The sequence below is a fragment of the Ammodytes marinus genome (genome assembly GCF_949987685.1).
Source record: "Ammodytes marinus genome assembly, chromosome: 9".
Taxonomy (NCBI): Eukaryota; Metazoa; Chordata; class Actinopteri; order Uranoscopiformes; family Ammodytidae; genus Ammodytes; species Ammodytes marinus.
The window spans coordinates 23,015,556-23,029,850 of NC_137213.1; the positions used below are offsets into that span (position 1 = coordinate 23,015,556).

The 14,295-nt window shown below is 38.6% G+C and overlaps 1 protein-coding gene across 1 annotated transcript in view; it reads right to left on the reverse strand.

Annotated features, from left to right (window-relative positions):
- Positions 1-1,047: 1,047 nt before the first annotated feature.
- LOC307255882 (pinopsin-like) overlaps positions 1,048-14,295 on the reverse strand; it is a gene marked incomplete at both ends in the record, with an annotated part of 51,013 nt that continues 37,765 nt past the window's right edge. Inside the window, one exon of the mRNA XM_080034694.1 lies at positions 1,048-1,317. Within this exon, the coding sequence (XP_079890820.1) occupies positions 1,048-1,317 (270 nt within the window). The remainder of the gene's footprint in view (positions 1,318-14,295) is intronic.

Here is a 14,295-nt window from a genome sequence, read left to right on the forward strand (position 1 = left end):
AAACTATCTTAAATCTGCCAAACTCTACCTGTAACTGTTTTAATTAGGCTATATTGTACTTTCACCCATTTCATTTTAATTGCTGCCACTCTTCACCACTGTGTAAATGTTTCAATAGTTTTTCTCTTCACCTGTTGTTGTGTATTTGATGTATTTGCATTGAATATTGTTCATGTATTGTTGTTTTTCCTTTGAATTTGTTTGATCTTGACGTCATTGTAAATGAGGGTCACCCCTCAATTGGTCTCTCGAGGATAAATAAAAGTTAAATGAAAAAAAAATTAAAACATAATTGGACCTGTAACCTCAATAATAGAAAAGGTAGGACAAGCTACTGTGGCTGGACCTAATCCGGCACAGCTAAAAAATACAAACAAACAACCATAAAAAACAAAAAAAACAGCTTTCACTGCTGTAAGTGCATGTGAAATGGCCCAATTAACCATGAAAGAATGATTTCAGAGAGGCATACATCTTCAGGATGCTGCCAATATCAAATATCTGTACCAGGGCTATCCACTGAACAATACAATAAACTGTATTTGTCCAACCTCATTTGCAGATCATACTGCAACATTGTATGTGCACATTCATTATTGAAGGAACTAGAGTAATTCTCCAACATGCACCTATTTCTTTGACCTCAGTCACTATTCCTAATGTAACCATTAAGGCCGCTAACATAACCATGCCAGTATTCAATTCCTCTTCGGTTATCATAACAGTCTGTGACTGTGCTTTCTCCCGAAAACAGTAAACATCCTTTAAATGCCTATTCCCAGCAAGCCGTATATATACTGTTTCTTTGCAAAAAAACACAGCCTGTTTCTGCAGATTTACCACCTGTGAATTCTGCTTACATTGTCCAGAGGCAGTCCAAGATTTGCTGTACTTGTCCATCATCTCCACTAGACGGTGCAGAGCTGATGCAACAGTCATATTAAATCAACAGGGACTGGCAGGCTGCTGTTCTCCAAGTCTCACTAATACCATCTCTCTCATTATTAACGACTTGGGAATTTGGGATTGCACGGTTTCGGCCAATCATCAGCCATCAAAGTGGGCCACTAGTGATAATACCACAGGTTTGTTGATGTCTGAGGAGACAATGGTTGGTTCATGGGAGGGGCCCAGTTGGGGCATGGTGTCGGCCGGTTGACCCAGGGAGGCTACCATGTATAGGAAGTTGTTGGTACGCTGGGGAGCAGTGACTGCTACACCCCTAAAGCCCTTGGTGGCGACCCTGGAAGAGCTCTTTATGCTGGAGCCTCGTCGAGGGGCCTCACAACGCAGCAGGGCTTGGAAACATCTGTAAAACTGGGGCAAGCATACAACACAAGCATGTGATCAAAGGGTGGAATTCTAAAACTTTCCAAGAAGAGTATGGATGTAATATGTTGCTTTGACCTTGCCTGAATACAATGAATATAAATATCATATTTTAAATAACAGTTATCACATTTGTTTGAATTTGATGCTCCTGCCGATGGGTTAGTTGAGGAAGTTCCTGTCTCTCAAATTCAATAAGCTTTATAGGCATGACAGATCAGACATCTTTATTGACATAGCAACACAGAAAATGACATTAACATAGATATATGATTAGCAATACATATACAATATACAAATATCAACAATTATTTCAAATACAATATAAAAGATACATTCATTTTAACAGATTTATTCATTCCGAAACATTTACCAAAGAGCTTGGTGTATGATAACAATTAATACATGTTTCACCTAATATCCCCTTTGTTTTCCCTGCCTTCCTGTTTCCCCTACTTCTCTCTATTGAGTTATTGTGTAGCCTGCCTGTCCATGTGTAATACTCAGAGGGGTGTTGCAGAGGGACACATTTTTTGCTGAATTTCTAAAATATATTAGCAATTATATTCTCAATCATGAGTGTGGACCATTGCTGCATTTTCAATACATATCTTTGCTTATGTAAGTTGAAAGTTGAGGGTAAGAGAAAAACAGACAGAGAATGGGAGAGAGACAATCTCTAAATTTAAGAGGCTAAAAGGCTGTTAACTTAAGAATATTGCAGTAATACATATACTGGCTGCTCAGAAAAAGGGCACATAGAACATTGGTTTATGTTGCTCATCATGTGGTTGAATGTGGTAAGAAGAAAGAGGCATCTACTGCTTTTTCACTTACACCTCTCAGCTTTATCATGGGGGTCCAGGAATTAAACCATCAACCCTGCAGTCACAAGCCTGTTTATCAGTAACCTTCATTATGTACCCTTGTTATTCCTAGCATGGTAGTTTCAAGTTCGGTGAAAGCCACTGTGTGACAAGACGGAGGTCTGGGTATATCAGATTAACGTTCTGAAAGTTTATCCTGAGAACGCTAACGTAATTTATTGTATCCAATCTAACAAGCATCATTGTTTGAAGTGTATGTACATAGCACAGACATCATCTCAAAACCAATTTCCAATTGCCACCTGCACCTTATTCTCAGCTTTAAATTCAAATTGAATTGTAGATCAATTATTCCATCATACGCTGATACATTATTTTTGTGTTGGGCCTCAAATTTATCCAAGCAATTCAAGCTCTTAAGCCTAGGCTACTTTTTCTGCACATCACAGCCAAAGAATGAGGACGCACTATTGGGAAAATGCCATCATTAGCTGCCTGACCTGAAATAGTATTATAAACCCAGTAAGATGATAATCAAGAAAATGATGGAAATCAGTGTCACCAATGTATGAAGATGAATAATAACTTCTTATCATCTAGTTAATTATGATTTCTTCATCAGCAGCAAGTTAAACAAGTGGCAGTTCATCATGACACATTTTACATCATTAATTCACTCATTATGATAAACACCCACAAAAGGTTTTTTAGTTTGAAATTCTACTATGCAAGATTTAACAAGAGAGGTTACCATTATAACATATCCTGAAGCTGATAACATTGGTCCAGTGGTTTCAAATCAACTATTATAGGGCGGCACCCCCACAAATACTGTATTCTAACCTGCGCCAGAAATCAGAACACGTCAAACATGTCATAGAAAAGAAAGGATAGGTTGTCTCCTAGGTACAAAGGAAATGCATTGAAATGTATATACCATCTGTCAGGGTATATTAATAGTGAATAGACCCCTGGATACATTTTTCAATTCAAAAAACAGGTCTGGAAGTGTCAGGATTACTATTTCATGCATATCTTCCGGTTTTTTCACCAACCTCTACACATAACAGAGCCCCCATGTTGCTAGGCTCAAAGTCAGGGTATCTGCTGATGGACAGATAGGAGATACTAAATAATAGAGGGCCACAGCAGCAGGGTGAAAGCATAACAATACATTCATTGTATGCGGCTATACTTAAAATTCTACACACTTACAACCATAGCCAAGAAATATGCACAACACAGGCAGGCACCACACCTTATTCTACTTCCAAGTCTTCCTTCTCACCTCCCATTAACATTCATTCTGAAGATGCCACTCTTGAGTAAACGTAGTATACTTAGTATACCTTATGAGTTTCATGTATACATATAGTCTACTACATTTTCTCATGAGCGCAAAATATGATGAAACTCTTTCACTGTACAAATGCACACATTAAGTATTTCAACTATGAGAAATACTATAAGTAATGACAGATATCGAGAGAGGGATCGGGACACAATTCAGGGTTGATCTGGGGAAGTTGTGGGGAAGTTCTTTATCATCAGTACAATGCTTGCTGGGTTTGAGAGATGCAGAGAGACAGAGAGATGCCTAAGGAGATAACCAAATACCCCCCCGCCCTATGTCAGTCTGTTGATAACCTTTGTCATGTCAGAGCGAATGCTGGCGAGGAGAGGTTAAAAAAAAAAAAAAAAAAAAAAAGGTGGAGATGAATACCTCTCAGTGCTGATCCACACTCCCTGCTCCCCTTAGCTGTCCAAACACCACACTGAAGAGTGCTTGAAAGATGGAAAAGTGGGGGATGGAGACAACACATACATGGAAGAGGATGAAGTTAAGATACAGAGGCATCAAGGCTAAAGTCATGAGAAAGGTGAAGGTGATGACATATAAATCAATAAAGCATGACAGAGAGATGGAAGAAGCAGGAGAGCTCTGACAGAGTGTTTTGGAGAGAGAGAGGGTTGCAGATGACTCAGTAAGGGGCATCTCAGACCAGTCACATGAAGCTTGGGTGATGCTTTAGTTGATCTAGTCTGATGCTCTTCGGGTAGAAGATGACAACAAGAGGGTCAAAGGTCAGGCTTCATATGAGCCGTTCATCAATTATTTACAGCGTGGGGTAGCTGCACGGATTCCATATTTTTCTACTTGTACTTGACTGTTCATAAGGAGACTTTTACTAACAGTTTTTACGTGTTGTCTTTGCACATCCATTGTATGTGTTGCATAAAAGTCCAACATAATTTAAAATTATTCACAGGGTTGGCAAGTGTTCATATTCAATCAGTTTGTATATCCAGACTGCAGGTCTGATGCAAAAATGTATTGATCCTTCTCCTTTAATATGTTGGTTGTGTCACTGACATCCAAACTTTGCAGTGTTCTCCCAACAGCCTAAGCAGAGTTCAATTAAAGGCATAGTGATCTCCAGCGAACGTTTGCCGATCGTTTGTTTATGCTTATAGGGGAAGGTGGGGTGATTTGTGCATTTTGGAAGTTGCAAAACCCCTTGTTTCTAGAAAACCGTGGAAGAAATTGGAAATGTGACCACATATTTAAGAAGAGCCGTCCATTTGACTCATCCTGTAAAGAAGGGAGACACAAGGAATAAGATATAAGCACGTTTAAGCTCAAAAAACTGTGTTTTGCCTTTCAAAGTAAAATTTCCATGATCAAGGTTTTTTGATTATTGTGTCTGAACAATTATAGACACGTTTGAAAACATTTGACACATGTTTTAGTGCTTTGGTATGCTACACTTTGAGTCTATATAGTTAGCACAATGTCAACCCTAAATTGCTGCATCATGCCTATTATCCAAAATTCTGGGGATGGGGTGATTTGTGCGCAAGGGCCTGGGTGAGTTATAAGTAAGTAAGTAAGTAAAATGTATTTATAAAAGCACATTTATGACAGTTTGCACTGTCCAAAGTGCTGTACATAGTGCATTCAGTAGGTAAACAATGAAGGTACAATAACAATAACCAAAATAAAAGACGTAAAGCCCATACATCCACATAAACACAGATAGTAGTGCAGAGGTAAGATAGTTAATGGGGAGGAAACACCAGGGTGTACATATGGGTTTTGAGCCTTGATTTAAAGGCAGAAATGTAGGGGGAATCACATTTGTCAGGTGGCAGTTGGTTCCACAAGCACGGAGCAACTAGTGCAAAGTACATTTCTGAGAGTTGTGCCAGTGGCATGGCTGTATACGCTGGTCACCAAAAGAAAGTGATTGTCTACAGTAGCTCAGAAGAGAGTGACATCTCAATTCCACTTAACGACACCACTGATGAGAGTTCAGATGGCCAGAAAGATGATGATGGTGACTTTGTCATTGTGACACAATGACGCACAAATCACCCCACTACGTGGGGTGATTTGTGCGACAAGACAACTTTTTTTCCGAAAGCTATATTTCTTAAACAGTTTATTCCAGATCCAAAGTTTTTATTGCCAGGGATGCACAACATCCTGAAATATATGTACATATTTGAGTTGGAGACATAACTGTCAAGGCCTCACTTTAAAATCACTTTGAGTAAAAAGTTGCACAAATCACCCCACCTTCCCCTACTAGTGCTGTTAAAAGTTTCAAATATTTAATCGCAATTATCGCATTAATGTCATAATTTACTTGCGATTAATCGCAATTAATCGCACATTTTTATCTATTCTAAACGTCCCTTGATTTCTTTTTGTCCCATTATTTTTTCTAATTGTAATGCTCTTATCACACACATTCTCTACATCCTTGTAATTCCGTGTATTTTTTCCAAAATATCACAATTTCCAAATCAGTGCAAAAAGCCCACAATGTAGATCCCCACCCCCACCCCTAGAACAGCATACACAAACATATTTGGAACTTCCTATTTTATTGAAAAAACCAAACTATAAAACAACATAGGTTATATTAAGGCTAAATAAAGCCATTGTGCAATCTTGCTATGGCGCTGCTGCAGTCACGGCTCAAGTCGCCCTTCGTTGCGAAAATTAAAGTGAAAATTAATGATTGCCGGCTGCTACTAATGTTCATGATGCTTTTGTGTGCGCAGTGTTACAAGTAGGCCTATTGCAAAGGACAACCTTTATTTTCATTTTTTTCACCGCGTAGTCCCAGTCACACACGGAAGACTCTACCAGTGACTGATGCGGGGCTAGGAAGCGCTAGGTTCCGATTTATGCTTCAAAATAAAAGTTAAAATTGACTTGACGTTTTCACGTTTTCCAAATGATTTTAATGTGAAGTTAGGCTGTAGGATATGTTCGGTTTGAATTGACAGTAACTTAACTGCAAGCTACATTTATAGTTTGTGGTCTACTAGTTGTTGCAACAGCATGTGAAAAAACTACAAAGTTTGCTAGGCCAAAAAGAACATTAATCTTGCGATAAATAAATTGACGTCGTTAAAATGGGTTTGTGTTAAAGCTGTTAATAACGCGTAATCTGACAGCACTAGTTTATACTTAATGCGGCAATAGTTGACTTTCAGAGCGAGTGGCCGGGTCGATCCCCAACTTTCTGGGCGTCTGCTGGCTCTGAGCCAGGTTCGTTAGCGGAGCGACGGCTGTGTTTAAACACCCACATTTTTAAGTGTGCACACACAACAGGTAGCAAAAGCTGAATAGATATTAGCTGATTTTGACACAGTGTTCTGGATTACAATCACTTAGTATGTCTTTAAGGACAGTTGATTAGTTAATTATACTTCATGCAGTTTAACATCAAGGGAGTCAGTGGCAGGAAAGACCTTTTTTATAGGTAGGGGAGAACGGGGTAATTTGTCACACGGGTTGGTTGTCACAATCGTTATATCTCAGAACCAGAAGGCGCTGTCTGTGAAATTTTGGTATGTAAATATCCAGAATTGGGATAAGAGGTCGCCTACATAGTCTTCCTTGGAGTTAGACTGCTGAATTTGAGGTGAGAGGACTGTTTGTGTTTTTCATGTCAAATTGAAAATATTTAGCTCCTCAGTATTTTTCTTCTAGGCTTTTACAGAATGCGTTTATAACAAAACACTTGTTACCCATAAAAAGTGTGAAGGGTAAACTATAGTTTAGATTGTGGTTAGCAAGCTAATTAGTTGTCAGATGGTTGTTAGCATTGATGCTAGCAAAAAATTAAAGTTGGGGTTGGTCGTCACATTTTTGGGGGGGTTGGTTGTCACAAGTTATCCAAAGGCTACAGCCAGAAAAGGAACCCAATAACAAAATAAATTGTCAAGCTGTATCCTCACTGACACCCCAGAGAAGGAAAGAATAGAGCAGGAAAAGGCAGCGAGCATGCAAAAGAAAAAAGGGCAACAAAATCAAAACAACCCAGTGCATCCCAAACTAGACAAGCTGCCAAGGCTACAGTAAGTTATATAGGCCTATTTGTCAACTTGACAATGCAATTGCATTTTCAAATTTAGTTCTACTTTCTTTCCTTCTTTTCAAGATTATTCCCATTAAGATAACATTGTGACAAACAACCCCATAGTGTATGACAACCGACCCCTCGATGGGGTTGATTGTCACAATGTGTTAGGGTGTCTTTGATGATTAATTTCTTCTTTATTACAATAAGATAGGAAAAGTGAGGGGTACACATTTCAAGCCAACACTTTAAGCTTCAATGTAATGTAGGAATGACTATCGAAATATGTTTAGGTGATGAGCAATTCTCAGTAGAGTAAAAAGTGTGCCTACTTACCCCGTTCTCCCCTATCAGCAGGAAACCCACTGCTTGATTTGACAATTAGGTGACTTATTGTAATCCAGCATACTCCCTGCTGTTGTCGTGAAGTATCCCGCAGATCACAATATGTAAAACAATTTATGAGTTTCACACAGAAACTTCTGAGCAGAATGACAATAATCTGATTTCCTCTTGGGATTTCCTGACACATTCGCAATTCAGTGGAGGGATGCAGCATGTTTATATTGTGTATCGCTCATCTCCTCACATTGCAATCAGTGATTGGAACTTTCAAGTGTCACATTTAAAATTCCCTGCAACATCTGATTTGCTTGATGATGGGAACCATTGACAGCAAACTTCCTGACAGATCAGTTCCTGGCCTCTCACATGGTTTTTCAGCAAACACATCTGGAATGGTTGTATAATTAATCAGCTCCCTGGAAACCAGACAAAAAACTTTGATTCTTCACTATGAAGTAATCTATGGTTACGGTTTTCTGTCACAGGTTTTTAAGATTGCCATGCTTACATATACTGTAGCTACTAAGGTTAGCTGTTATGAGCTACAATAGGTAACTAAGTAAGTTCTTGTTGTACACGTCCAGTCTAAACAAACATATTTTCACCTGCAATGACTCATAACACCACTGAGTGCTTGTTTTTGTGATCTCTAATTTATTACATTAAAAAAGTGAAATGCATCATGCAGATACTTGGTTTTAATACCTCTGCATCTGATGAAGGGGAACATTAAAGTGGGGTTCTATTCAGATTTTCCAATTAAAAAGTAATCATGTAGAGTGAATTACAACTGTGAGGTAAGACAGCCCTAAAGGCCCCTAAAATTATGTCACAAATGCCGATTTAGGTCAAATGATGAAAGAATTGGGCGCTCCGGTGGCATAGTGGATAGAGCGCGTACCATATTGGCTCCGGCCTTCGTTGCAGTGGTCGCGGGTTTGAGTCCGACCCGTGGACCTTTACTGCAGGTCATCCCCCCTCTCTCTCTGTCTCCCCATTTCAACTCTGTATTGTCAAATAAAAAGCTTGAAAATGCAAAAAATAAAATATATTAAAAAAAAAATTATGAAAGCATTTAAAAGAAAAAGAAAAGTTAATTAAATACTTAATATTTTCATTCATGTGGTTAGCATGAAACTAAAGCTAAAGTGGAAAGTGTTGACCTCATAAGAATTTCAAAATATTGGAATCTCATTCTATCACATCTTATTTTAAAACACTAAGCTCCTCTTCGAAATATCAAAACCAGGGTTGGGACAGGCCTGCAGTCAATGAATAATAATCAGTTATATTGTTCATAAATACAGTTGTATTTATATCCCATATACCCCCACCCTATCATAATAACATGGGTTTGTTGTTGCTTCTCAACAGTGAGTTTATGATTTTTTCCTAATTTCATCATAATATGATGGGTATGTCAGTATCAGCATTCTGAGGCTCTCTAGATAACAGGGAGAGAGATTTATCTGCCAGTCACAGAGTGGGCAGATTATCCTTAAACACCCATATCAGGATTTCCACATCCAGCCCGGTGTTACAAGCCTATACCTTACCAATAAACAAGATTTCCCCCTTGAAAACCATCCCCACTGTCAACTATTGAACTAGAATAGTAATAAAATCAGCAGTGTTCCTATTCCTGGTACTATCCACCACAAAAAACTATTTTACCCATATATTAACTCTCGCAAACACACTGCTCTATTAAGTAAATAATCAAGTTCAGTATGTTGTCCATCCTTTTCTGTTTCATACTGGCAAACCTACTGAAAATCCTTTCACTCCTTGTTTTAAAGAATTAATTAAAAAATGTGTGTGTGTGTGTGTGTGTGTGTGTGTGTGTGTGTGTGTGTGTGTGTGTGTGTGTGTGTGTGTGTGTGTGTGTGTGTGTGTGTGTGTGTGTGTGTGTGTGTGTGTGTGTGTGTGTGTGGACTAAGAAGCAGTGAGCTGTATCAGTAATAACCTGATAAGCTTCAAATGTACTCAGTTTATGGGGCAACGATAATAGTTTATGTCCCTTTATGCCCTTTAATTCTCCACTTTAATGATAGTTTTCCCAGCATGCTCTCATCTGTTCTTAGCGCACATACAGTACAAACCACCATGCATTTGAATGAGATACATAAAAAAATGATTCAGTCTAATCTTACCACTAATGCATTGCCGTCCAGGTTCATCACATCCACCTCAGGCCTCTTGACTCTGAGTGCTGTGGAGCGTTGATTGGATAAACACACACCAGCTGCTACTTGTATCTGTACAGCATTTTTAGTCTTCAACTCGCCTCAACTCACTGTTTCCATAGTAACGGGCTGGGAGGAATTGAAGACTGAAAAAGACATACAGGACATTTGGTGTCCTCTCCCCTCTCTCTTCACACTGTAGGGAGGTCGATGATGTGTGGTCTTAAATGTCCCTGTAAAGTCAGTTAGCTGTGGTGGGACCTTGAGGAGGAAGGGAGTGTTGGATAGAACAGACAAGATTTGAAGTGGAGGCTCTTGTCCCTCCAGATGACAAAACAACATCTGGAACAAGGGTTCATTTTGGGCTGATTTCCAACTTCAAAATAGAATAACACTTGAAAGTAACTCAGAGAAAGGTTCAGAGCAAAGTATTACACTTGAATGACTTTGGAAACCATGATAAGATTATCTCTTTAATTTAGTCCCGTAAATATTTTTCTGTATAGTACAAGGAATATCTGACTGGATCTGAAGGGAATATTTGCTTAAACCTAACGCCGCAGTTTGTGCCTCACTTATTAAAACAGAATATGATGATTTTTATCAGTCTGCCCCACAGGGGTTTCTTTTTTCTCTCACCATGATGCACTGTGCTTCAGGAAAGGACCAAAACATCTTCAATCTAAAGTGCAAATTTTTTCTAATTTTTTTTATTTAACCTTTATTTCACCAGGAAGGTCCCATTGAGTTACAGTAAGTCTTCTCACAGGGAGTCCTGGCCAAGACAGGCAGCAGAAAATAAGTTGCAGAATTTGCACAAGGCCACACACACACACAAATATATTGTCTTGTGCTAAGAGTTTAGCATAAGAGTGGAATATGATCTCTCTCTAGTCTAAAGTCGGATTTGAGTTAAGTTCCAGAACATAATAATACATAGATTTAAATCATATATCAAAGTAATAGGAATGAGAAAAAAAACATTTTAGTCTGTGAAAGTAATCTTATCAGTCAACCAAGGACAAAATGTACCTGAAGTTACCTTTCTGATTGATGTCATAAGTCAAATCTAAAAGTTATTAACATATTAAATCTCATTTAGAAAGCGCATTCATTTAACAACACTGGTCTCTTCTAGTGATGAATAAAATCTTGGAAGTTGTGTGTCAACATAGTTAGAAACACACCAAAAAGTTCAGATCTAAGTGACTGCATTGATTAGCTCATGCACTCCTTTATAAGATAGATGATAGAAATTAAGCCTGTGCACTCTTTTATAAGTTAGATGTTAGAAATCCTGCAGCAAATGAGATGCCAAATGTTTGAAAGGACACGATAAAAAATGTCAAAGTAAACCAGGCACACATTTTCCTAGTTTGTCCGTGACTTTGGTCGATCCTGTTTCAGTCCCTTTCATCACTGCCATAGCGCCAGGACAATATCCAGCTGTCAAACCGAAAATCCAATTACTCATTACCCATTGCTTAAAATGTGCATATGTTGCAGCATAGGGGAGCTGATAGAAATGTTCCACTGCTTAAGTATGCTTATGCTAAATTTGTGTTATGAAGAATGTTCTGTGTAAAGTGAAATATTTGTCAACTTTGCGACGTGGGGATTACGCTCTGTGGAAATTTTTGCAGTAGCCGTTATCACATACCTGGGAGGAAAGTAGTCTGCCATCTTTGGTGAATTTGTGTTTCATTTAGTCATCATAAATAATTTTGGATAGATGTTCAAATGATTAACAAATGCATTTAAAACTAAAGTAAAGCAAACCTGAATACAAATGAAATAGCACCATAAAAGACCACAACGGGGCCTGCTGACTTCTCAATTTTTCCCACCCTCTGTGTATTGGTTGCATTAATTAAATAGGATCTATACTCTGTGATTTGTTTGTGGTAAAAACTAAATTGACTAAAGCCTTATATTCTAACTTTCTACACAACAGCGCCTCAGAATTAGGTAATAATATAGATTGTCAATTTTAGCCGTTTTCGTTCCAGGTTATCTCAGGCTATAGCCTTAGCTAGACATTTGTTCTCCTCTGTCTATCTTCCATGATTGGCTGAGCGTTGCCCCGGGGGTTCTCTCCCTCTGTCTACCAAGCACTCTCCATGCTACTCGACTGACTCTGAGTTCTGTGCGGAATCAGCTGTCCTAGGAACGGATGCTCCCCGCCTGCTATTGCCTCACATCAGCACTGATTCACCGTCCATCAGGATAGTACTCTTTCTACTCGCTTGCTTGTTCAATCTTTAAATTCATTTTTGCTTTGCTCACTGGTTGCCTGTCTGTCCTCTTCCAGTTTTCCCTGGTCGTGACGAGACGGTGTGGATCTGGTCCCCACTCCGGTAACATCTGAGAATGGACCATCAACGCGAAAGATGTTGCAGTGGTTAAGGATGCCACCTGGAGACGTGGGATGTAATCCCGGCGATGGAAACCTTAGTTTCTCCTGGTGGAGATGAGGCGGTGTGGATCCTCTGGCAGCATCTGAAGTCTTCCTGCATCCACACTATTCGCACTTTACTTAGTATTACCATGTAATCACCTGGTCAATGATCAAATTCCTTCGTGACTTTCTCTACTTATGACATCTATTGCAGCATGTCCGTCCTGGGAGAGGGATCCCTTACTCTGTCGACTCTCCCTGAGATTTCTTCAATTTTTTTTATTCCCGGTAAAGGGTTTTTACTGGGAGTTTTTTCTCAGCCGAGCTAAGGGTGTAAGGGCAGGGTGTCATATTGTATCATATTGTATCATATATCATATTGTATGAAATGTAAAGCCCACTGAGACAAATGTATTTGTGATTTTGGGCTATACAAATAAAACTGATTTGATTTGATTTGATTTAGTTCAAACTTGAGTACCCTCCTGGATATCTTTTTGCAGCAACAATTAATCAGTACTGCCATTGCTTAGGCAATGTGTCTCAATAAATCAGATTTCAGAATCATAATTCACAGAAGACCTATATTGGAAATAGTCTAATCAAATTGTTAGGTAAGGGAATCTCTGATCAATTTCAAGCACTGTTCTGGACACTAGGCTCCGTCTTGGCGGAACCTAATAGCTAAATAAGAAGGCTCCCACTGAATAAGTCAGCAAACACATGCTTTTTTCATCAGTCTTTGAATAGAATAGAATAACATAAACAAGCAAGAGTTGCTTCATGAATGTGACCCTGATTTTTATGGGATGTTCTGATTCATTATTTAGATTCAATGGCATTGTGTCCCTTGGTAATCAACAATTCAGTATACACTCCATACATCTTGTTTCTAATCAGATGTGGTCATGTTTTGGCCACTAGAGGCATAACGCGAGGACTGATGAAACATGTCTGATGCTGGAGATCACTTTCTAACCCTGACTGCCCTTCAGCTTTCATCCTGTCTCTATGGCTAAGAAAGCAATACGCTGTCATGGCCCAAACTGATGGTCTTTCAACTTGTGACGGATGTACAGTTCCGTGTTTTCTTTCACTGCCGTACTGAATTTTCAAATGTAGCCACAAATGTAGACCTGCAAACTTCTTTTCTTTTCTTTCAAACATATCTTTTTTGGTTATTTTTCATTTGATATTTTTTCTTTGTTTTAGTACTCTCGTTTGTTTGAATTAGGCAGGTTTTAGTGTGAACATGGTGAAGTTGTGTATTTCTGTGCACCTACTGTATAAGGATTTAGCACCATTTAGTCAAAATCTGATGACAGTTGTCAGATTGTTGTGTTTCTCGCCGATACTCAAACTGATCAAACCACAGCAACACAGACTGTTATAAAGAGAGTTGTTGAATTGGAACTTTGATTTTTTCTTATTCAGTTGTGAATTTTTTTAATATTTATATTTTTTAGAAATACTAATAAACAATGTTCCTTTTGACCAAAGAGACTAATACTGGAAATGCTGGAATTGGAAGCCAAGTTTTTAAATATGTTTTGTCATTGAAGCATCACATGCTAAGTCTGAACAAAATGAAAAAAATATGTTTTATGTTCAGCAGTTATATTGATATTAAGTGGTGATGCACCTAATATGAAATGAGTGTTCTAAGAGAGGCATTTGACTGTTTTTATTAATTCCGCAAAGGCAACTGAAAATGAAATTCCAACGACCAGTAATAAAGCCAATAAACATCATAATAACAGCAACCTCCAAATAAGAGTTTCCCATTAAAGAGCCTTAGCCTTTAAACCTCTTTGTACCTTCATCATATTGTC